Source organism: Aythya marila (genome assembly GCF_965140915.1).
Source record: "Aythya marila genome assembly, chromosome: 8".
In the NCBI taxonomy this organism is placed as follows: Eukaryota; Metazoa; Chordata; class Aves; order Anseriformes; family Anatidae; genus Aythya; species Aythya marila.
The window spans coordinates 31,738,665-31,764,823 of NC_139049.1; the positions used below are offsets into that span (position 1 = coordinate 31,738,665).

General features: G+C 42.9%; 1 protein-coding gene across 1 annotated transcript; it reads right to left on the minus strand.

The window, feature by feature from the left end:
- Nucleotides 1-464: 464 nt before the first annotated feature.
- On the minus strand, nucleotides 465-25,127 carry ANKRD13C (ankyrin repeat domain 13C). The gene is made up of 13 exons (XM_082766159.1): nucleotides 24,567-25,127; nucleotides 19,625-19,666; nucleotides 16,896-17,000; nucleotides 15,862-15,947; nucleotides 14,421-14,466; nucleotides 13,259-13,325; nucleotides 11,456-11,600; nucleotides 10,575-10,706; nucleotides 9,431-9,592; nucleotides 8,650-8,729; nucleotides 7,110-7,208; nucleotides 6,300-6,400; nucleotides 465-5,287 (listed from the first exon to the last, which is right to left on the minus strand). The coding sequence occupies exons 1-13, from the start codon at nucleotides 24,937-24,939 to the stop codon at nucleotides 5,157-5,159; spliced, it is 1,569 nt and encodes a 522-aa protein (XP_082622285.1). The 5' UTR covers nucleotides 24,940-25,127; the 3' UTR covers nucleotides 465-5,156.
- Nucleotides 25,128-26,159: the final 1,032 nt, after the last annotated feature.

Below are 26,159 nucleotides of genomic sequence, written 5' to 3' on the forward strand. Positions count from 1 at the left end.
CAAAGGCAGGCTTGAAGCTACCTACATTAGACATTATTTTAGGTTACTACAACCCAACCCTGAAGATTACAATGTACCTGTTGACTTCAGTCTGTGCTTTTACTATTTTAATTAACTTTGTAGCTCTCTAATTGTTAGGTTCTACTTTCCTCTTGCAACTGACTGTTAAAAGTTCATTGTCCACACTTGTTCTGAGATTACTGTTATGACCAGTTTTCTGTATATAATTCTGGATTTAAGAGATAAAACTAATGTCAATATTGAACACGGTTAAACTTAAAAGGTCTCTTTTTTTTCCTTCCAAGGTAGCTATTCTTGTTACTTGCTAAGAAGAGCTTGCTTCTGTCTCCTTCACCTTCAGGTATGGTGGAAGCAGTGTTCATTATCTACCACTACTGCACCTCCCCAGTGTAGTAAACAGTCCCGTCACATTTTAGAGCTTCACAAAGGGTAAAAACCAGTGCTAGGCTGAAAATTGAGACTTTTATTTAAAAACTGACCAAGAAAATGCCCTTGCAGAATGCAGCAGTGTGAACTCATCTTCTCAAATCAAATCCTTGCTCAGAGATGTACACCTCTATACTCTTGAGAGTACCGCATGGAGGGAGCATTGAACTTGATTTTTACATGTTTGTCACATGTTGAACAATTTCAGAATCGAACAGCATATTTTGGTCTTTATTCTAACAAATGATACAACCGAAAAGTTACTATTAGTGAAGGTAAGTTAAAAACATGGACCAAAAAACTAGTAAGATGCAAAAAAAGTGACATTGTTTCCATGATAGTTACAAATTGTAAGGAAAATAAATGTGAAACTGCAGCATTACAGGAAACTTGTTAATACAGATTAAATAATGCAGTTATCCTTGCATGAAACAAAATTGAGAACAAATACATTTAAAAATGGACAGTTGCTTTGAATATCAACAATGTGGGTTTCCAGCACAAATATATCCAGAGTTTTTTTTTTTTTTTTTTTTAAACAAATCATTTCTATACATAAATCAAGAATTGCAGTAAAGTGAGTACAGTGACTGGAACAGCAGCTCCTTGAAAGGAAAAAGACAACGCATTCCCTTTGCCACAAATTAAAGCAATGTTTTGGAAGACCAGTAAAACAGTTTGGTTAAGAAACAACCCCTAGAATTTATTTGCAACAATTTCTTATTTCAGTTTACCAAAATTAGTGGCTGTCTTTTTAAGACTTATTCATAAAAAAAATTCTCTCATCAATCAGAAAAAAATTAGGTGGTGAGATCAGAGAGAAACACCACCCAAACTCTGCGCTGAGGTTGTCTCTGTCACAGCCCTGGGACACAGAGATCTCCCCTCTGGGCATCCCTCCCGTACCGTCAGCTTTGCCTCCAGGAGCCCCACGGTGCCAGCGAGCATCCCAACACCGTGGTTCTTGCACAGGCTGTGAAAGCTGCCTCTCCCAGCCCAGCTGGGTGCATCACAAGTGATACCTCACAACTCCGCTACTAGGTCCAGGAATGCATTTTTGTTACCCAGATATTCACATCCCATGGAATTGTGTTGCAATGGAAGCCCCCACACAGGTACAGGTGGCGTTAAAGCGCTGGAGCTGCCGAGCTTTTGTCTATGCAGCAGTAACGAGACAGCCTCAGTGGATATGTACTCATTGTAAAGGGACAACCCTTCCTTAACACCTAACGTGGCCTCAAGGAAAAGATGAAGGGAAAAAACCAGAAATTAAGTTCCGCTAGATCAATCCTGCTAAAAAGACAAGTTTTCCAAAAGATATCCAAAGAGGAGATCTAAGTGGTAACGGACACCAACGCCCACAGCACAGCTGGGGGCCGAGGCTACATCTAGACGAGAAACACCTCACCCACCTACAGCGCCGACAAAGCTTCTGCGTGGATGGCTCCGTACTGACAGATGCGCGGTGTCAGTACAATAAAAAAAACCCTTGCAAGCAAAATGAATGATACTGGATAAAACATTTATACCGGTGTGGACACAGCCACCACTGGAGAACCGCACCAGCACGGCTGCGCTGCCGGGGAGCTCAGCACCCAGCTCCCCAGCACAGGCTCAGCCTAACGCAAGACACGTTGCTCTCGCTAACAAAGGTTCCTACAACTTTCAGTGTATCCATCAGCAAACCACACCCAAAGTGTCCATACGTTTTTAACAGTGTTTTAAAACTCACCGCTAGGAATGTTTCAGACAGAAAACACATCACCAGAAGTTGGAAGGAAATGTACCGAGAAACAGTTCAACTCTCACTGAATGAGGCTGTCACAGGAGTCTAAAAAACAGTCACTGAACTGGAAAGGACAATCTGATGGAGTCAGATCATTCGGCTTCGGAGTAAGAAAAGCAGTAGTATGTTCACTACAACAATGCAAAAAGACTACAGTCAACAAAACCTGTGTCCATTCTTCTCTGCTGATGCTCCAAATTAAAGCAAGCCTTAATATAGCAACGCACTAGAAAAAGTTCCTGCAAATCTTAAAATGTATCAAAGTTAGTCATTGTGTAGTCATGAAGATTTAAAAAAAAAATCTCCAGCCAGAGTCCATGGAAATCACTGACCACATTTCCACAACCTGTAGTGGGCTTCAAGCCATACCTCACTCCCCACCAGAAGTAAAGTCTCTTCTACAGGCAGGTGGAGATACACAGAACCCTCTGTTTCACATAAGGCTACACTCAAAGGTGATAACTGTTGTTAGTGGGTTTTTTTTTTTGCTTTTTTTTTGTTTAAGATCTAGCATCCAGTCCATTGCAGTTGCTACGTTGCCAAAATACATAGCCCCAGCTACGTTGGCTCCTTCCTATGTCAGCAAGCTCTGTGATATTTTGGAATAACCAAAAGCACAAAACAACAAAACAAATGGTTCTTTCCCTGTAATACTGAGGAGAAAAAAAATAAAAAAGATTTCTAACATTCACTTTATGAAGAAACAGCCTTCTGCATCTGCTGAAGTTTCCAAGCAACTTTATGGCACCCGTACTCTCCTCGGTTTTGTGCCTGCCACAAAACCTGATCCAGCAGCACTGCCCCAAACATTCTTCTCTACATTAGGTATTTGTAAGAGAGGGCAACAGGAGTATCCGGCATTTGGCCCCATTAGTATTTAATCCTGACCTCCAGCACCGACCGGACAATTCAGTCTCTACATACATTCAATCTGGGTCTCTTGTGGTAAGGATCTCAGCTGGTTCTAAGCAAGACCTCGAGGTGGGTGTCAACTTATACCATAGACGTAAAACACTTTAGGAATTCATAACAACTTGGAAGAACAAGTCCTATCGTTCCTATAAAATGTTCAACATCTGCTATTGATACAGTACTCAAACATAATTACAAAAATTTTACATTTCCCTTTCTTTTTTCCCTATTGTTTTTTTTATTTGATTTTGAATTAGTAACTCCAGTGTATCAGTCACAGTCTGCAAAGTAAGCATTACTCACCCATCCAAGGTGCAGGTTTAAAGTGATGCTGGACAAGGATCAACCTCAATTTCCTATTTTCACCTCATCTTTACTTTGCGGATAGTGATTCACCAGGACTCGTTTATAGAGTGGATACTGTATTTCTCTAGAGCAGCCTCTTTGGGTTTTATACAGGTAGATTCTAGAAGTTCAGAAAGAGTTTCTCCTTCAGACACGTATTTCCACATTCTACCAATGTGCCTGACAAGTCAGCTTTTATTGCCTTGTGATAAGCTATCTCCACGTATCATCCGCATGGTTAGTTAGGTTGGTTACCTTTACTAAGCATTGATGGTACTCTTCATAATAAATTCTGATACTTAACTCTATTATTTCCAGAAAAAGTTTTAACTACAGTGCACAAAGAATATAATTTTGAAAATATTTACATTTTTGTACAATTACACCACAGCACTTTAATCTAAATTTCTTAAAACAAATAGCACCATTAGCCTTTTGCACAAATTCTTCCTAACAAACCAAAAAGCTGGATTTTTGTCAAATTAGGAGACTGGAACCACTTGGAATGAGAATAAGCTCAAGAAGCCAGGGTACTGAAACCCCTACTTATTAAAAATAAGGGGAAAAAATAATTTGGAAACATTCTAAGCATTTGCAAATAAAATCCTCTAAGGTGAGCCCTATTCAATGTGCACTACAATTGAACTAACTTCAAGAAAACCTTTCTCCTCATACAAAGGCTTGAGCTTATTGTTCTAGGAACTCTTTATAAGCACCCCATGTTTTCCAGTGGCTGCTAAATACAAATACGAGATAACCTAGTTGGTGTTCAACCATTACGGAGCAAGTCTCCTAAGTGAACATGACAGATGAGAAGTGGTGACTTCGAGCTAATGAACTTCCAAGCACGCTAATCAAGACGCATCATGGACACAGAGAGGCTTTTCCAAGCCAGTTTGAAGAGAAGTTATGTGCAGGGCCAATGAAAGCAAGATTAACAAACAGCTCAGTGAAGAAATTAATGGTTCAGAGACATGGATAGCACCACAATGGATTGCACTAAGGTGCTAGAGGAGGTACCTTATTCCCTGCAGAGTGAATGCTATTTCTGAAGTGCATTGCAATAGAAAATGCAATTGTTTAATGGTTACCATTTGGTTCATTCAACTACAGAAAACACATTCCTCCTAATATGCATTCAACTAACATTCAAATTACTGAACTATACATAATGATACATAGTTTACAATTCTCAAAAACAAAGCTTGAAAGAATGTAATACCGTCATCTTAAAATATGGTGGGATGTTTTAAAGGACTGATATCCAGCTAAGACATTTCCACTTTTATGCTAATGGTCCAAGAGTGCTTTTTGTATCACCAAGAAATGTAAAAAAATTTAAAAACGAATGATAGTCCTCACAGCTGTTAAGTATTCTCAGGGTCATTGAGGTGTCAGACTACCACGCTTGCAGTACTGGATGTATAAAAGTGTGAACAACACAGCAGGAGACTTGCTGTAAATCAGGAACTAGATTAGATGCCCGTTAGAGTGAGTATTGGTACATCAGTCATTTGATGCACGTTCCCTTTTCTTCTGGATTAAGTTTATCCCTTCCTTTATGACCCACTCCTTTATCTACATCTGTGGGCTATTTGCATCCATTTGCTCTCACTGTGGTACGCTGGTATTGTTATTGTTATTCACCATTAACCTTCCAGTTTAATTAGAGATCAGGGAAACGGCTGGGGTCCTCCTTGTAATCATCAGGAATAGTGAAGATGGATTCATCAAATTCATCGTAACGGAACTCCTGAAAAGTCACAGTGGCTGTGATGGTGGGAAATACAGGAATATCTAGACAGGAAACGAAGACAGGGAAAAATCAGAGGTACACAGGCTTACCAATAACTGCCAACTATTTTTTAATGAATTGTAACTTCAGACTTGCTTAATGTATAGAAGCTTGTTTAATATTTCACGAGATGGCAATTCAAAAAAAGGAAGAGGTGCTTTATAATAAAGTTACTTCAGAAAATGCTCAGATACCCTGAGCAGTGAAACGATATCCAACTCAATACACCATTCAAAAATATTAACATAATAAACTCAGTGACTTTCCTCTCTTGATGCAGACTGATAACCAGGGAGCCCTTCCCCTACTGTTGTGGTTTAACCTGGAAGAATGCTGACCACCACACAGCCGGTTGTTCACTCCCCCACAGTGAGACGGGGGGGAATTGAAAGAACTTTGCAAGCCTCAATCCATAAACAGGACTGTGCAAGTGTGACAGAGGGCAGAATACAGCCTGTTCAGAATGTCCAAGCTTACTGGTACCAAGAAATCCCCTAACATTTAGAAAGTGTGCTATTACTTTGTGACAGTTTGCACTGCGATAATCAATACCCATAAATAAATTGTTTCATATGTTTATATCTGCTAGCAAGGGTAATCTTTTCATTTCTATTTATCTGTAACTGAATAATATGTCACCTATAAACTTCGAGAAAAAAGCAATACAAAAATGCTACAAAGTACTTAACTCATGACTAAGATGATGCTTTAAGGCAAGGACACTTCAGCTTATCTGTATTATTCTTAGAACAAGACCCTAGCATTAGGAAAACGTAAATTACAGAGGTCTCTTCCTGGCTAGGGCTATAATCTCCTTTGAGCTGCAGATTTTCTTTTTCAAACCGAACATTGTTTGCAGTACTGTAACTGCATTCCCCTGAAATCTACAGGGACACACACTGACATGTATGTAGAAGTTCTTTGCCAGAACTCAGAATTTTTGAATACGTTGTATAGAACGAACACACACATTTTGGCAAAATAAACCCCCAAGAATTGTTCGAGTAGCCTTACCTAATTTTACAGGAAAGCCTGGTGGAAGCTTCATTTGAACAAATTCTCTAAGTTTGTTAAAGTGCTTGAAGGGTGCAATTACTTCTAAAACATTCAATAATCTGGAAAGGAGAACAGATTTCATTACCAATTATTTCCGCAGGCTTTCCCCTCTGGAAGAGATAAAAATAACCCAAAGAGCATGATGCTGCGAACACACAGATTAATCTGTTAAAATAGAGGAAGTTGGCCTGAAGACAATACAAGATTTTTTAAAATGTTAAAAGGTGATGAAAAAGGATTTGAAAAGTTACATCATGCCAATTGTGCATGTGTGCTTATGTATGGCTTCAACATCATCGTCACACTCAGTTCTTAGTGATCCATACTGAATTATCAGGGCAAACAAACAAATACCAAGACATTTGATTCTTGCCCTCATTTTACACCAGCAGCTGAAGCACATACTACCGCACCCTCTTCTCTAAAGACATATGGAACCTGACATGGTTCTGTATGGAGGATATAACTTTGGGCCAAAACTTGTGCCCATAACAAGTGGTTTAGTATTCTGTAGGATCAGGCACATGAGCATTGTGACAATTAACAATAAACCTTATCAAGCCCCTGGTCTCATCAGGGGAGCGAGTACTTAGCTCTTTGAGAGCAGGCACGCCAGCAGTGAGGTCTGTAACAGTTTGCTTGCTTAACAACACTGCTTCATACATGGTTTTTAAACCACCGAAGTCCCTAACCTGAAGATACAAAGCATTCTGCATTAACATATTTCTTACATGTAAGTACTATTTATGGCCAGTAATTTTGACTTACGATTCAATTCCTAAGGGAAATTCCTGGCTCATAGCTATTGTGGCTTTAAAAGTCTTCTTGCTTTCTTTGCAGACCAGCTCTCTACCCAGATGAGGAGCCCTGCAATGGGGAGAAGGACAAAGTCATTTTTCCCCCCCTCTCAGTGGAACCTCAGTTTTAAAGGAAAGAATCAAGACTCAGTTTTGAAAAGCCAATAAAGAATCTCTAAATTAAAGCAAGTACTTCAAAATAGAGGCTGTACATATAAAAAAGGCATCAGTTGGTAGGCACCTCAGTTTAGATCACTGAGTTCTGCTAAACCTGGAGGCAAGACAGATACAGTTAGGGAAAAGACAAGAGTCTTCAAATAACTCCACATGAACATTACATTAATAACTGCTACAGAACAGCAATTACCTAGAAATACATTCACCAGCTGGTTGCAGAAGTAAGCTAAAATAGTCTGTATGTGAAAAAAGTAGCAAAGTTTAAGTGTTAAGTTTGTGAAGAGACTGAAACAATCTCAGAGAAAGCAGAAAAGTTATTGTCACTAGAAGACAATAATGAAAAACAGGACAGAAAAACAGAAACAGAAGAACAAACATCAGGTAACAGCTGTTACTGGCATCTGATTTCTATTAGCTAGAACCTCAAATTTCCATTGAACACCCTTTAGGTTATCAGACTATTAAATGCTGCTCTTATCAAAACAGACACGTTCTATGTTGATCAAGCATAACCTATTTATTATGCTTGAATATTTTTTTTTTTATTTAAATACATAAAAATGAAAGTGAAAAAAAAATACATGTGCATTTTTAGTAAGTCTGAACTGTAATGTCATCATCTTCCCTGGTTACATCTGCCTATAGCATAGGCTATGGTATCTGGGGAAAAAAAAAGGACTCATTTACTTCTGGGCCCTTCTACATGCAACAGCTGGGAAACATTTAACGCTTGAAAAAAACCTCAACTGCTTGGATATTTTACAAGTGAAGCTACTGCAAATTAATTTAAAATGTAACTGCTCAATACCTAAATACATGCCTAGAGCAGAGCATCTTGCAAAAAACTCACTAGTACAAGGAGTTCTGTATGCCACTGTACTCTGGAAGAAGTGTGTTTTCGCACACTGACATTGCTACTAGGCTCATTAAATTTTAAACACTGAATTTTAAACACAGTGCATTGGAATATTTATTATCATCACATGAAGACATCAGTGAATTACAGCAATGAAATTGACAGAAGCCTTCCTTTAAAAAAATGCCAGCTAAGATGCTATTTTCAAAGTGTTTAAATTTCAAGCCATAGCTACCAGGTACACGACCAAACTGTATTTTATCGTCACCTGACACAATATTGTTTGTACACAGGTATCAGCTTCCCAGCCAGTTTCTTCCATCCACAGACACACGTGAAACATCCAAGCAATCAACAAGATTCCTGTCCCTTGAAAACTAAACCCAAAAGCACCCACAAACTACAGGACACTGAAAAAAAGTACCAGCGACCTAACAGTGTCTATGGAAGTGAATGCCAATGAAACAAAATCACTTACTTTCCATTTTCAGCAGATATGTACTCTTCCCATGTAATTGTATTGGGTGATGGTGGAGTAAGTGACTGCCGTCTGACGGGCTGTTCAGAGAAACACGTCACAGCTGTTTATCTTTCCATATATTCTCAGAATTTTACTATTCAACAGATGTACTTGGTTTGCAGCTGATACTGCACACAGCTTTTCCATCTCCTACTCTTCCTTTCATAGGCTGCATTTAGATATTACGCCTCAAACAGCGATTTACACAGAAGCTGCCTGTTTTAATGCTTTGCTTAATCAGTTAATTCAAGAGCCTGAATGACAAGTAACAAACCACAAACTAATACAGAAATAAATTAATCCTTTTTAAAAGGCTGTATGCATGTTCCCAGATGATGTCTGGCTCACTCTGAATAGCTCTTGATTTCATGGAGATAATAACAGACTTAGTCCACTTTAATGAAGCTAAAGGAAAACAGGATTGAAAAAGAACTAGAAGGGCATTCTAAACAACAAACATTTGGTGTAAAGAACTTTGTGATTTGTCAAAGCTAAAAACATCATCTTTTATTAAGATACTAATTATGACTGAAATATTCAATATAATCAAAAAAAATTTCTCAATGTGTGCACTAATCAGGATAATTAACAAACTAATGACTACAATTACACTTATTGGTAATATTTATTACTTTAAAATACAGACAGTCATAATAGAACAAAAACTTTCATAAATTATTCGTGTGAAAGTTTATTCCCTTCTGAAAAAAAATCAGTGTAAAGAATGACATAATTATACCTCAAAATTTTGTTCCATTAAGTTGCCACCTTTACTCAGGCTCTCCATGATAGCTTTATTTCGAAGAATATCCTCTTCACTGAGATGTTCTCTTCTTTTTCTTGATTCTAATACAAGTCCATTAACTAGGTAGAAATCTGCCAAAAAGTTTCCTACTCTTTCCTGCAAGAAAGGAATTAGACATGAATTAATTGCAGAAGATAAAATAAAAACATCTAAATTCCTGTATATACACATAATTACATTACTGTATGACAACTGCAGGACTGAGATGTTGTAATTTAAATTTACACAACCAACCATGTGAGCTATCTCCGTACAGTCCCACTAACACACATACAGCACAAACATGAGAGTTCCATCAAAAACAATTATTTTGTATCAACGGAAATTAAGTGAGAAGAGATTGTTTAAGAATCTGAGAGTGGCCAAGGGAAATCTGACTAAAAGTTCTCTCAATGACAAGTTACATTGTAGTTTATATGCATGGATTTTCTGTTTGTTTTTTTACACATGTAAAATATGGATTCCTTATTTCATGAATGGATGCAGCTCAGAAACACCAGCTCAGCAGAAAACTGTCTATAAATGGCACAACTTAACATCCAGGTGAGAACAAAATGTTTCAGAGCTAGTCACCAGAAAGCAATTTCTTACTTAGAGAAGCTCTGAAGGTGGCTGCTTCAATATTTTCACAGCTAAGAATTTGTATCTCAAACAGCACGACAATAACTGGAAGGAACATGCAAAGGAAACTGTACCCAGAACGCTTTCATCTTCCTGCATTTCACAGACACAGGAGCATACAGGAGAATCCTTACCATAAATCCTGGACTGACTTTGCACAGACTATATAATCACAGAATAACATTATTTTCTGTACAGTCTGTTTCCCCCACGCACACAAACACCAGCTACAGTTATCTGCTTCCAGGCTACCATTTTCTTACAAAGGGAGTCTGTCAGATACACTACGTGGTCAAACTAGGGACAGTAGTGAGGGCAGGGAAAGCATCACCACCCCACGCCACCCCTCAAGTGTCTTATTCTTTCTCTTCTCCTTTTGTCCACAATCACATTGCCATAAGACTTTCTGAACTTTGTCCCTGGTAACACCAGACTGTGAAATCTTCTTTCAGCTTACTGTTTTGTCTTCTCGAAAAAGCCATCCTGTTTGGGCACGCGTGAAGGTAATTGATTTGGTTGATAATGTTGCTGAGTAAATATCACTGCTCATCAGAATGTCAACCTCTTCCTCTGTTTCCATCTCCGATTCCTAGAAGGAAAATTTCCAAATACAGCAAAGAACTGATGATAAATGATTACTTCTTAAAACCTAGAATCAATGCACCTATTCTTTTGGAACCTTTCCCAGAATCAGCATTTCCTGAATTCTCAGCCAGTTTTACAGAAGCTGAGCTGGTTAACAGAACAGTTTCATCCTGGTCATTTCATCTGCATTAATATTTAAGGATGACTTATCCTGAAGCTCACCAGCCACACCCTTTGCATAAGCAAAGATCCATGCTTAAGTGATTGGTGGGTGAAGCTATAATTATAAACTCAAATAAATACTAGGGGACCAATGAGTCATAGCCTTGCACTGTTTACAGCTACACTGGCCACAGATTGACTAAACGGGTGCAAAGCAGCAGCAAGTAAACTTGAAAACCTACCCGAGGACACCCAACTTAAGCCCACTGGAAAGATGAAGTGCCATGCTTCAAACTTTAAAACCTATTTACCTACTCAGAATGAAACAGTCTTTTCTAACAGGTATTTCATACTCTAGGTTTTTCCCCCATTTAGAAGTCTGTATCCTAATGCAGTTCTTCCTAAGACAATTTCACGTCACCAACAGAGCTTCAGTTACATCAGCTGAACAAAAAAAAAATACTTGGTTTGTATTACTTCATAGTTTGGGTCTTTTTGAGAGGCACACTTTGTTTAGTAAATTCAGTCAGACTTCTGATGGGCAGTAAAAGCTTGAGGTACTTCACACCCTCCCTTCACACGGTTACCCACCTCGTGATGTATTCGCTGGTAAACTTTTTGTTCATTGTCTAAAACTACAAAAGATTCAGAGGGTGCTGCATCACCATTAAAAATGAAGCTTAAATCCCCTCGTTGGCACTTCATGTCTGTAAAGTCTATGAGAGTTGTGTCCAGCCTGTGAAAATACAGCAGTATTTTAAAAGAAGTTACCCGCAAACACTCAAATAGACTGGTACGTTCTGTTTTTAAGCAGGAATTATTATTTTTTTTGTCACAACCAAACACATTAAGACCTAAGTCTTCACAAAATATTCCATAAATTAAGCCTGGATGTAGAAATAGAAAATTAGTATAACCACGAAATAGGTTTCACATTACAACGTCTACCATCAAAGATGCACTCCAAGCTATTTTTGCACTAACTTCATAGAGTAAGCTCCATCTTTCATCACGTGTCAACATCTCGCCAGCATGCAGCGAGTGACCATGGTGGCCAAAAAAAACCTACACAAAGTAGAGGAGGCAGACAGCATGAGCTGCTGCAGAGCCTCAGACCAGGAATGACCTCCTAACGATGCAGACAAGTCAACAAGCACCTGTCCGCCAGCAGGAACCACCCCATGTACCACGGGGTGAACATCTCACTAAATTTGGAAGAAAAAGAGGAGGCTGCAGCTGGTTCCAGACTAACCTGCCCTGGGTACTAGAGCACCCTTCGTATTGGACATAATCTAAAACACAGTGTTTTATAAAGAAAAGTTCATCTTTATTTCAAAGCTGACAGAATGAGGAAGTGACAAATTACGTAGCCCGCATGTGTGTTGAGAAATGCAACTACTCCACGTGGCAAGCATCCTATCCCACAGGGAGCAACCACTGATTTGAGCAGCAATACCAGGATGTGACCCATCTTAGAGAGAGGGCTAGAAAACAGACTGAATGTTCCTTTGATATATTTTAGTTACTGTTGCTATTTTTTTCCCCTCGCCAACACAAAAGAAAGGCTTCTGCTGACCTGAATAATTTAGAGACAGAGCCAAGGAAAAAGATCTCTCTAGCAACTCATATGCATTAGTGCTAGAATATTTACTCCTCCAAAGCAGATGGTTAAAGAACCTGAATTTAGTAACTTCAGCTTTAAGGGGTGATTCCTTAATGCTCGTCATATATTGGCCTCTGAATTCAAGGAAGAATCTGGATCTATTTCCTTTGAGAGCCAGTCTCATAACTCCCAGCTATACAAGTGGAGCAGAGAAAGGAGGAAAAAAATGCTCTCAGACTCAAATTTGACCTAAAAAGTCATTTCATATATCTATGCTAAAAGCTTTAATAAGAAAATAACTTTCTATAGATATAACCTGCTGAATCCTAACATTTTTTCCCATTAAAGTTTTGGAACCTAAACAGAAAAGACAATTGAGTCTGAAAACACAATTTAAACCAGTTGAACACCTGAAAAAAGTCCAGGATTTTGTGAATCTTCTGCACTGAGCATTTTAAAAACAGAAACAGTACAATTTTTCTTACTCCACAGAATTCCTTTTTTTCAATTAGTCACTGTCATGCCTGGTACATACAGCCTTACACAGTTCAACTGTTTTTGCTTTATGTTAAGTGACTCAGGAATTAAAGCTAACATCAATTTGACAGTGGAAAAGACTCCTGTAGTGCAAACCACTTCCTGCCTCTAAATACCTACGTACCAACACAACAGTGCTTCACAAGCATCTGCACACTCCTCGGTGTTCTTTCACACCACACTTGAAACCAGCATTTTCACTAATGTACAGATATTTGTGACTTAGGAATCACAAACTATGAATCAGTACTTACCTGATATTTATACCTTGTTTGTGTATTTTACAAGCATCAGAAGGCAGAATTCGGGAAAGTAAAGGCACTGCAAGTAGGGACAGAGATCATACAGTTAGAACATTGAGGTTCCTCTGCAAGATATGTCTATTAAAACTATACCTCACCTTGAATTTCTACACATTGTCATACAGAAATACAACATGCCCATTTCCATCACAACCTCTACACAAGTACAATTGACTGACACCGTGTTTTTCTAATTGATAACTGTAAGACTGCTACATAACTGTACAGAGTACCTTCAGCATTGGGATAGATCTTAAAATGTCCTCGTTTTAACTGAGCTAAATCATATAGAGATTATAATGATTTGTCTTCCAGCCAATTGAAATTTTAATTCCATGATTTGATATTTTAAATTTTTATTATATCAGCTGAACAGAAGATATGCACTGAACAAAAGGTATGTGCTACTGCACAGGGAGACCCCTGGAAAAGAGGACCACTCGGAGCTTTTTCTGTGCAGTGCCTTACTGCCATGATAATATTCTGCAAGACAGGCCACAATATCATCACTGAGCAATGTCCTATTCCTTGCCTGTATCTACTCTTTTTTCATGCTGACTCTTCTGAAAAGTGCACGATCAGTTACATAAAAAAGAAGGTTTTTGTTCAGGATCTGCTCAAGATTTCATAGCAGGCTGCCTCCTGATTCCCCCTATGAATATTGGAAGAGGCATATTGTGTATCAAGTACTTCGACTATGCGTATACATAGGTATATAGAATTACTAGAATTTCCACCAGTAGCAGAAGATATCACCAACATTTTTAAATTATTCAGACACAGTGACCATTCTTAACACATTCTTGTTTATTTATTTAAACTTTTATTCTTCCGATAGGAGGAAGATGAAATCAAGAAACACTGTATGTTCTACTGCCACACAAAAACACATTCAGATTAAGGTTTGAACACTAACACGTAGCTAGCTGCACTTAACTGGAAGTCAGGCATTCAGAGTACAGACTGAAATTCAAGGAATTAAATGGCACCAGTCCAGTTATTCAACAGGATCGTGAATTTTCCAAAAATCAGAAAAAAAATCAGTTTGAAAGAATTAGTGTGTTGAAGACTGAGTAGGTTATCTCCCTATGAAAGAGGATACACAGCCACTTACCCCAACTTTGAAAATCCCAGTGAAGCTCTAGATAGAAGTCACCTAGCTGAGAGGAGAAGAATACATTAACAAACATTTTAGTCTAAGTGAGAACTGTAAAATTTGTTGAAAGTTAGAGGCAGAATTGTGTTCTACCAAAGAATACTCTTTACCCTCTGATGCAAGTAGTTGAATCAATACTAAAATTAAACATTTCTGAAGCTTTAACTACAGTAGAATCAACAATGACAAAGTTATGTAGTTCATTTAAGCTAGCAATTTTGATTTACTTTTTTTATTGAAACAATTCACACAGCTAGTAAGCAGTGGATTTGAAAAGATTAATTGTAAATATCCATTAAAAAAACTAAAGGCCGCTGTTTGCTTTGATTGACCACAACCAATGACATGGAATTATACGTTATAGCTTAAATTAATGAGTCAAGTTTCAGCTACCAGCATCCACATATACACATTTCAAATTATCTTCTGGAAATACACTTAATACCATAAATGCACCAGTCAGTTCCTTTAGGCTGTATGCAAATGCAAAAGCAAAGTAAGGATTGACATGATTAAAAAAATCAGCAATGTTGATAATACACTGAGGTAGTCATATTTTTCCACTCCATTAAGGAAACATGCAACTCTAAGCCAGGCCTTGCACTAGTAGGAACAAGGAACAGCAGAGCTGTTTTAGTAAGGCTGCTTGCTCTCACACAAAACCTGATTTTTTTTCCACTTCTAGATAGACAGCAGTTTTTTTTCCTCCCTTGGATCAATGAAAAACATAGGAACATGGGCAGAGCACATTCAAAGACTGCACTGCTGACAAAGCTTAGCTCAGTTTTCTGATATATGGTTTAATTAAGATAACTGGTTTGCTTTCTGCAAACCCACTTGTTTTTACAATCTGACTACACAGAAGCTCACCCCACCTAGAGGGAAATAAACACCTGTGTTTTGTAATCACAGTTCTAGCACACTACCAGTAGCAGTAAAATGCTGAAACAGAGGAATCTGGCCTTTTCTTCTTAGTTTCTCTAAAGTCAGGGAAGTTTTACCGTGATTGAGAAAAACTGGCTGCTGCATGCAGATGAAGAACTAGACTGAAAAAAAAAATAAATCTTTCCTTTTTTGGGTTTAAGGAAGCCTTAAAAAAAATCAAACGAAAAGTGCAGATGAAAAATACATTCTTTAACTTATAGACTGCAGAGATAACTAATAGGTCTTGCACAAAACTGGTCAAATTCCTAGAATTTGAGGAGGAAGTACCTTAGAACACACACAATTCTGTGACCCTTTAAAATGGACATGGTAAGCTAAGGTTACTATTAAGAGCAACCAGCTTTGCACAAGCAAGAAAGAAGTCTTTTTATAGTTTGCTAGCGCATCCTTACTAAATGAACATAAGCCACTATTTTCTACCAGGCTTTTGTCAACGTAACTGCCTTGAACTTACCTCTTTCAGGGCTTTTAATAACCGAGGTCGCTTTTCTTCAACACTTTCCCTGGACTGCTGTTTAAGCTTCCTTAGGAGTGCTGTAACTGAACAGAAATTAATGATAAGGAAAAACTATGCTATTTGGTTGTTAACTGGAGGTTAGGGTTGGCATTCAACATATTTAGAAAAAAATTAATGCCAATGTAGCATTTCATTAGATTTATAGATGTATAAAGTTATAGTAACTATACATAGCCCACTATGATCACAACAGGAAGAAAAGCCTCAAACTGTTAATAATATAACGTATTCAATCATATCAAGAAGGCTTTTTACACGTTTCTACATGTTTTAGTAAACATGTATAGTACTGAACATAAGCCTACAGATAGACAAAATTCGTCAGGAGTGAGGAGACGACATGCAGAATGTTGTTAGTGTTTTACAAACTAGGGCATTAATATACTGTGAAGTAGAACAGCAAGTTTTCTGCTGGAAGATGTGGTAAAAATAAATACTATTACACCCACTAGCGAGCAGAAGTAGAATGATTTACTCTACTACTTCATATCTGGAGTAATTCACTTCAATCGCCGCATTTGTCTATTGACCTGCTGAGATGCAACATAAAAGCAATGTCCCATTGCCAACTGTTACATCAAATACCATCCATATGGCTACTATGCATGGCCTAGCTCCTGTTAAACAATCTCATATAGCTGAAATCCATTCTCCATCACCGTAACTCCTAATTTAAATACAGAATGCTAGTTTGTAACTTCTACAATGGCTTTAACCAAAAATCTTAACTCTGTTCAACATTATGTATCCTAATGCAATTTCTTTCCTATCAAGATAAGGAAATGGGCATGTGTCAAGCTTATCAAATCATATTTAAATATTAAAAAAAAGTTGATCTGATTAAGATAAATTTTGCAGAGAACATAAGCGTGGGTATTATATAAAAAATAGCTTGAAAACCTTTGTTTTCCTATCCTGAATGAGGCTTCCATTTCTGATTAATTGGGAAGCAGAGGTTCAGAGGCTCTTACTCATTTGTCTGTCTCCGTAGCTGATGGCTTCTGCAAGAGGGCTCCATCCCTGAGCATTTTTCACCTTTACTGGAGCATTATGGGCTAAAAGCAAGTGGGCACATTCTGGAACAAAGCAGTAATAATTACAGTAAGCATAATGGATCCATCAATATCGTTCATGGAAACAGTAATATAAGAAATAGTAGATATTCAATATATTAAACACTACCAAAACACACATCCAAATTCTGAACACAAACTATAAACACATTTTAAAAAACATTCATGTAAGTACTTGTAGTATTTTCCTATTAAATATGAGCACTAAAAGCATAATTGGTAATCAGTGACCAATTACATCACCATTGGAAGAGTCTTCCTTCTGCTTCTTGTATTTTGCTTTTTATAAAGCGGCATTTTTGTGTGCATACATCCCTCCCTCTATACAGCAGATATTGTAGAACTGATATCACCTCTCACATTGCACAAGGCTATACATTTATTAGGAGACATTTCGTGCCCTTCCACATGTGGAAGCTGTGTGCAGGTTTCCCTCTCCTTATCTCACCCCCTTTGCCCAAAGGTCAGTGGTGAACTCATTTCCTAGAAATCCACATGGAGGCACGGAGTTTTTATTAAGTCTCGACAACCTTGTGCATACAGGAGGGAGAGAAAAACCTGTCAGCAACGTATCCCTACACGCTACATCATCTTGTGGCAACATGGCATCTACAGGAGGCACACGAGCACACTTGGACCTCGGAAAGCCTCAGAATATGCATGACATGAGTGCCCCCTGACACTTGGCATGCACGTGCTGTGCTGTCAGAGCAACATTAATGTCTCATAAATATCACACAAGCTCCTAGCATAGCCACAGCTCAGCCTGCGTTCCCTTCCCTAAGGGGAAAGGCTGGTGAAGGAATCAGAAGCAGCCCCTAAAACTACGGGGAGAGAGCTTTCAGCGGTTCCACGTTGTGAATGAGCTGCCCTCCTTTTCAGTGGTCCTTCCGTTTCTAAGCACGGAGCGTTTCCTCACCGCATCTCATTAGGATCACCCTGACCCATCTGCAGCGATACAGCAGGATCAAGCCAGCGCCGCAGGCTGAACAAACCCTCTCATTATGAATCAGATCGGCACCAACAGGGGCACTTCCTGCATTCCTCACCTGCAGCTGTTACAGGAAACCCTACCAGCCCCGCCAGATACAGCCACCCTGAGTCACTGCAAGCACCGTGCGGGAAGGAAGAGACACCTCGCTGCTGAGTACATCATCCTTGTGGGAAGGGAACAAAAGCCCTAACTGCTCTGTCCACACACAGAGCGGTGTTTCTGTGGTTGCTTAGATAGTGCCTATCAGGAACAGCACTGTGCACTGAGAGGCAGATAGGCTTACAGGCAGATTACACCTTCAGATAAACACATGGGATGTAAATTCACCCTGGAATTCATAGATCTGGCTATAATGCTGCCATGTAGGGCTGAACAGGGCATGTGCACCAGCCCAGAAAGACAAAACTGACCTTCAGGATCAACAAGACTGACTAAAAGGCAGTAAAGGACCTGGGCTTCGTGGTGGATCAAAGACTAAGCAGGAGTCAGTCAAAGCAGTACACCCAGGTGCTGTTCTTGACATCCCGTGTGAATATTCCTGCTCCAGCCAAGCTACAGAAAGGCTTACCATACACATCCTAAGTGATTTAGGGCTTCACACACGGGACAACTGACAAAGGAGCCAAGAGGGGAACTGCAAACTGAAATCTCAAATACGCAGCCGATGGGAAAAGGAGCGACAGGAAGAACTGCCCCTCCTTGCCATGCTGGGCTGCGATAACCAGGGGATTTGTCAGCACTGCACAGAGAGGGCTTTTAATCTTAGAGCTGGAAGGTAAAATAACCACAGCTCAAAAGAGACTTAGAACTCAACTGGACTGAATTAAAGGTGATAAATTCTTCTATATCAGCGTTATTAAAGAAAGAGCTTTGTTCAAAATCATTTGTACTTGTCAGTGTGGTGTGGTGCTGTTGTAGCTGACAATAGCTCTGCAGCAGAGCAGTAGCACATGCCAGGTGCAGGACTCCCGTGGCTTACCAAAACCAAGGCATTCTTCCTTTTCACTACTGAAACAAGAATTTTTCTGTCATGGAGACTGAACGATTATATTCCATGTTTTTTCCCCAGCCTTAAAATATGCCTACTTCAATGCTTTCTATTAGAAATAGAAATCCTGTGCCTGGAAATCCTGCTGTAAAAAATTCCCAAAGGATGTCTACAAAGATGACAGCCACCACGGACCACCAGGCTCCATGGTCCCGCAGCCTCGTGCTGGGCCCTGCGCAGGGCAGTCGGTCTTCAAACACAAGGCAACAGCTGGGCAGTGGGTCAGAAATCTGAATAAGTGAATGAAAGAGTGTATGAAAAGCAGGGAAGCGATTTTCACCCACGCTGAGTCACTTACTCTAGGAAATGTTATTTTTATTCATAGCTGGGAAAAAGCTGAAGGGGGTCGGTCCGTCTTTCCAGCCTAGCCCACTGCCTACCTCGTTCCTTGATGTTGGCCTGACCAACACCCAGACTTCTCTCTTCCAAATCTGCATTTTTTTATTTTTTTTTTTTGGAAAACCTCAACTTTGAAGTAATTTGAAACACAAGACTGCATTCAGGAAAAACAGAAATAAAATCTTTACTCTTGCCCCTCAGTCTTCAAGATAATATAAGAGCAACAAAATGGATATTTTTACCAACCTTTATGCCCCAACATCACAGCAAGATGCAGAGGAGTGTTTCCTAAAATAGAGTGGGAAAAAAAAAGATATTAGATTCGACATCACAGAAACCATTGCAACTCCTGGTAGGGCTGCACACACAGCTCAAATGCTCAGTGTTTAGAAACTTCAGATAGACGACCGGTGAAGGAGCACACTGACGTGCACCAGAGCAGTTAGGTTTTTAAGCAAGTCCCACGTACAGTCTTTTGATTATATTTGTTAAAATAAACACAGCTGAAACATTTCATGGGACAGAGCTTTATAATTACATCCCGAAACCTGCTCCAGCCAAAGCGGTACAATCACATCTTCAAGAGTGATAACCCAACCCTCTCACATGGGCTGACGAGTGTGGTATTTTACAGAGAATGACACATCTAGGGTAAAAGCTACTCCAAGCTACAATACTGATTAAAGTTTTAAGAGCATATTTTATGAATTTTTCAAAGACTTGGAATACAATTTTTACTAAAAAAGCAAACGGACAGGTTGAAAAATAATGGTAACGTCACTTCCAAAAGCACAGGGACCTTTTGGTTAGCTTAGTGCCATCTTTCCAAAGAAAGCTGCCAGGATTACCAGCAGGTACCGTAAGCAGGGCTGTTTGGCTACACACGACACGTTTGGTACTGCTGTTCGTAGACACGCACAGTAAGGGACAGGGAGGTGTTGTGCTGCATTATCGCTGCTAATTCCAAAGCATTTCACTTTTGTAACTTAAGGCTGTAAAATTCTTCCATTTAACTGTGTCCCTCTGTATGCTCAAACATCTTCTGGCAAAGCTAACGAAGCGTACTGCCAGTTCCAACACATGCACTGGATTTTGGGGGTATTTTATGGCATCAGCAAGAAGCACTCGCTGCACACCAGGGATGCACTGCACACCTGACAGATGTGCTCCAAAACATTCCTGCACGGTGATTACCAGTGACCTGCAGCACCACGAGATCCCCCATCAGGACAGGCCAGCAGGCAAAGGCAGAGGTCACAGGCAGCCTGGCATCAGCTATTCCAGGCAGCACAAATTATTGCTGCGGGTCACTGAGGCTCTCAGGCAGCCGGCTCCCAGCCCGCCGCACACACCTCACTCGGCCAACCTCAAATCTATTCAGAGACTCCGTAACACCTTCAAGCCAAAGCCACAATCCCAAATCCCGGGTGCACCCAGGCTTCCTTAAGGGATGGAAAGGACGCTCCTGAGCAACGAGCCTGAGAGGGAGCCCGAAGACAGGCTCAGGGAACTCAAGGTACACAAGTCTGGGGAAAAAGCTTTCCTCCCCTTGTCAGCGCCTCACCAGGAGCTGTGCACATCTGTGTTCTCCTCCATCCGTTAGTGTAGGAACCGAGCTTTATGTTTACTTAACAAACCACTGCAGCCTAGGAGGCAGGCAGCCCAGTGAGTACAACTGCCTGGCACACTGGCAAGAAACACCAAAATAACCGGGCCTGTGACAGCTACACTGAGAACTGGCAAATCTCTCAGCTGGTAAACAGGAACTGCAGTTGGGCAACAACACGCAGCGTTTCAAAACTCCTCCGGGCAACCTCCTCGGCTACCTGATCCGATTTGGAGGCTCCCTGCTCCGAGCAGGATGCTGCGCTGGGTTACCTCCAGGGAGCTCTTCCAGCACCAACTTCGCTTTGGTTCTGCGACCTGCATCACACCGAGAAGTAGGGAACCAAGAACTGCCCCACTGACTGCCGGAGCAGCCGAGCCCATTGGCAGGGCCCAGCACAAATCCCTGTTCAGAGCCCGCTGACCCCAAGCAGCGCAGCCCCACGCAGATCTCCCCACCCGCACTGCAGGCAGCCCCACGGGAAGCAGCTCACCTCACGCGGGGCTTTATTCCACCCCAGTCCCATCGCTGCTCTACAAGAAGCACTTCCCTTCCTCGGGAAGCCAGGCACGCACACAGAGGCGCTGCTCCAGGCCTGCCAAGCGAGCAGTGCCCGCTCCTGGTGCCCTGCACAGAGGTGACAGTGGCAGCAGGAGCTGAGGGCCAAAGCCAGCTCCGTTGGGCACAGCATTCTGCATGGGTCATCCCTAACCTGCCTCAAGGTCTGATAATTTGGGGAGGCCTCGATGCTCTGGGGCAAGCAAAGGTTTTTTTATCAGTAGCACATTTAGGTGGTTTATCAAAGCAAGCCACGTGAGATTACCTGGCACAGAAGGCAGGAATCACAGCGAGGAGTCCCTCGGTTCACAGAACATCTCCCCACAGCCTGCAGCAGACGGGAAGCGCTGTCGGAGCAGACCCCTCGCTCACCAAACCCCCCGCTCAGCCCAGGGAAGCTGAGGGAAGGCAGGGGCCTCGGGATGCCACCCCACCCGCTGCACGGAGCAGGCTCCAAAGCAGGCAGCAGCACAAGACCTCTGCAGATTTCGTCTCAGGAGTCTGGCTGGGGGCAGGCACATCGGGACAAGCTCACGTCTGCTCCTTCAGCAAGGCTGGGGACCTGCAAGCACAACCTCGACCCCAGCAGCTGCTGAGGGGCACGCCAACCCCCTTGCTAGCACCCAGCTCCTACAAGCCCCATGCTCACAGAGTGCGGCTGTTACGGGACTGGAGCAGGACGGTCCCGCTGCAACCTCACCGTGCTGCAGCCTCCAGTGCCACCGCCCGGACATCAAACACATTTTGTTAACGGGTCACGGCCGAAGCCCCTCTAGGACAGTGCCCACCCGGAGCACACGGGCTAATTCTAGTTAAAGTAACCTGATGGGAAGTGCACGGCTTCTCACTAACACACTTTCCCTGCCCAGCACAGCCACGCTCCCCTGGCGGGCCAGGCAGGGAGAGGGCTTCGCTCCTTCCAGCCCCAGGGACACCCAAGCACCTCGGGGTGTCAGGCTCCGGGACAAGCTGCAGCTGCAGCCCCAGGCCCACCAGGACGAGGATTTTGCCCGAGTTTAAGCCGTGCAGCCCTCAGGGCCTTACTCTGAGATGGCAGCAGTACAACAGGGCCCGAAACCCTGCACGTCTGCAGCCAGGGCATGCAAATAAAAGTTGTTTGCACAAACACAGAGCCCAGCACTGCCCTAACGGGAGGGCAGACCTTCTGCGTGCACGCACGTAGAGGAGGACGAGTGTTTTCCCCTGGTAATTCAGCAAGATTTGCCTACTCCAAAACCAACGTTTTTATTTTAAATCTACGTTGAAGCTTTTAAATGCGCATTATAACAAAAATAACAGTAAGCTAAAGCACATACCTACCAGCTTCCCCAAAGAAACCCTCTTTTGGAAAGCCAGCGCTGGCCTTACCGACAGGTGATGCTTTTTTGAGGTTAGCTCGGAGCGTGGGGCAGGCTGAGCCCCATTTATAAACCACCACCAGTGTTTGTTTTACCGTGAGTTTAACATTCTCCAGGACTTGGCTTCTCTGCCCTTAACCACATGCTAAAAATGGAGCCGAACTATAAACACCAATTGTTACTAGAAGTTCTTCCTCCCCTCCATCACTTCCTCATCGCGCGCTAGGACTCTTCGGGCTGACTTCTGAGGGCAGCTGTAAGCTGCAGCTACCTGCCCAGGTAACTCACAACTCAAACACGTCAACAAGCGAGGGGTGGATTCAGGCAGGAAGAAAACAACAACAAGGAAATGTTTGTCAGGCCTTCCGAACGTCCAGACATCGAGGGTTTGGGTTTAGTTTTGCTGTGTTTTTTTGTTTGTTTGTTTTATTTTTTTTTTTGAAGTCTAAGAACAAAGGAACGCTGAAAGTTAAAATCTGGAGAAAGACCAAGAGATAAATCTACAGCACTTCTACTGTAATCAGCAGCAAGAAAGCAGAAAGATGTTCGTTTGAAAAAGACTTATATTAGTATGTAGATATATAGATAAGTGGATATTTTTATATATTTTAGAAGCTGGTATCGATGTCTGTGACACACTGCAGATGACAGTGCAGCAGAGGTGTGCCAGGAAGAGCCCTCAAAGTGAAGACCCCAAGCTCACACCGACGAGCTAGATGAGGAACGAGAAGGGCTGCAGGGGAGAAGCCAGCAGAAGGCACACAGCGACAACATTTCCCTCCGAGTCTGGTGCTTTCATTCTCCTAGTCTTTGCTGCAACGCTTGGAATGAGGATGGCAGGATAAATATATCCGTGGCTGTATTTATAGCAAACCACTTAGAAAAATGTTATGACAGTTGTAAGAAATACTCCTCCCCATCCCGACTGAGGAAACCGAGCTGCAAGTTACACCAACCAGCATGCGTCTGTTTGTTGCAGAGTGCCTGATCCCACCACGGAGATGGATTTCGTTGCTAACTAGTTATTCTGCTGATTGTACCAATTCCAAAGATTGCCCTGTCTTAGGAGGTGATTCTATTTTATGTAACACAATTAAGCAACACAAAGGGGACGTTTATCTCCCGGCCAGAACTAGAGCATAACCCTGCCCTGTAATCACAGCCTGTGCACAGCCCCGGCCCGCACGGCTCCCACTCTCCCGGACGCGTGGCCTGACCCCAAACAGGCAGGAAACGCAGACGGGAACTCACCATGGAATGCAAGCTGACTCCACGGGGAGATTTGCTCTTTAACCGTGTACAATATTCCCCAAATCAAGCATCCTATTACAAAATAGGCAGGTTTTGAACATACACACGTTTTCAAGTAGCACGAGGCTGATATTTCTACTTCTGCTGTTGCTTCTCTGTCCAAAGCAAGCCTGCAGGGGGGCTGGTGACAGGATTTTGGTGCTTTCAAACCCCAGAAGCAAAGAATTAGGCTGTCAATTGTTGTTTTTTTTTTTAACGTGGGGGGAAACCTAAAGATAACCCAAAGGAGCCACTCCTAGGTGACCCCTAAGCACTGCCACATCCATAATTGAACAGAACTTAGCGGAATAAACACATTTTCCCAGCGATTTGGGCACGGAGCACGGGCTGTGCCTGGGCAGCGTCCCCCACTCACCGTGGCTGTCCTTCTGGCCGATGCCCTGCGTGCGGATGAGGGCCGAGAGGCGCCGCACGTCGCCCTTGAAGACGCATTCGTGCACCGGGAAGTGCGCGGGGCCCCTGCCGGGCTCGGCGCCGGGGCCTCCTCCTCCTCCTCCTCCACCTCCTCCTCCTCCTCCTCCAGCCACCGGCGGCGCCTTCAGCGCCTGCGGGCCCGATGCGCGGCGCCCCCCGGCCCGCGCGGCCTTGGCGCGTCCCGCCGTGAAGCCGCCGCCGCCGCCTCCGCCGGGCGCCGCCGCCGCCTCCTCATCGCCGGGCCCCAGCAGCCCGCCGCCCGCCTTGCAGGGCCGGTGCTCGCGGCGCACCGAGCGCAGCTTCTCGCCGGTCATGGCCGGCCGCCGGGGAGCCGCTGGCAGCCGCTCGGCATCGCTCCCTTCCTCCGGCCACCCCCCCCCACACACACACACAGCCGGCACCGCCCCTCAGGCCCGGCACCGCCCGCACCGCCCCGCCGGGGCCCGGCTCTCAACGGCCCGGCGCCGCCGCCGCCATCTTGGCCGGCGCTTCCCGCGAGAGGCGCGGCGCGGGGCGAGACCGGCGGCACCGCGAGAGGCGGGGGGACACGCCCCGGAGGGAGGCCACGCCCCCTCAGTAACAAGACCACGCCCCCAAACGATCAGACCACGCCTCCTACGGAGCAGGCCACGCCCCCCCCTTTTCCCGCCCCGGCCGCGGGGCTGGGGCTGGGGCTGAGGGGGTGAGGATGAGGAGGGTGAGGGTGAGGGTGAGGGTGAGGGTGAGGATGAGGATGAGGATGAGGATGAGGATGAGGATGAGGATGAGGATGAGGATGAGGATGAGGATGAGGAGCTCCGGCTTCAGCACCTGCCGACATCAGTGTGTCAACACAGCTCTTTGTAACGAGCAGGGAGTTCTACATAAGTCATTTTTACAGAATTTCTAGGTTGGAAGAGACCTCAAGATCATCGAGTCCAAAAAAATTTATCCCACATCCCTTCTATTCTGCAGTCCCTTGGTCCATCCTGCGAGGTTTCCCCGGGTTTTCTTATTGCTGGAGGAAAACCAAACCCGTTCCAACAGAGGCTGACGCCGTGGATGTGGTCAGGCGATGGGCACCCCACCAGCCGTCCACTATCCGTCCACAAACAGCCCTTGGCACCCCACAAGAGCCAGTCCTGCAGGGAGCGCAGCTCCCCTGACGCTCCTCAGGTGCTCAGAGCTTCACGGTGCCCTTGTAATTACCAAAAGCCAGCCAAGAGCAGGCAGAGGCATGATGTCACTGTTTACCAGCTTATTATGGACCCCTTATTCAACCCATAATGAGAGCATTACTAATGGCAACTGCCCTGTGGAAACTGGAGTTTGCAGCAAAGTCCTCCCTCGCTAGGACTGTGCACCTACAAACCCTTGAGAGATCTGTTTTGTTTTGTTATCTAACTATCTAACAACTCAACTTTGTCGTGTTTGTATTCTCCATCTTCCTGAGCTACTTAACTCGCCCCTTCCGAGCAGCAGGCAATTTAGATAAAAGTAGGATCAGGGATTGTGACTACACAAAACTGCATTTTCTGCAGGTTTCTGGGCTGTG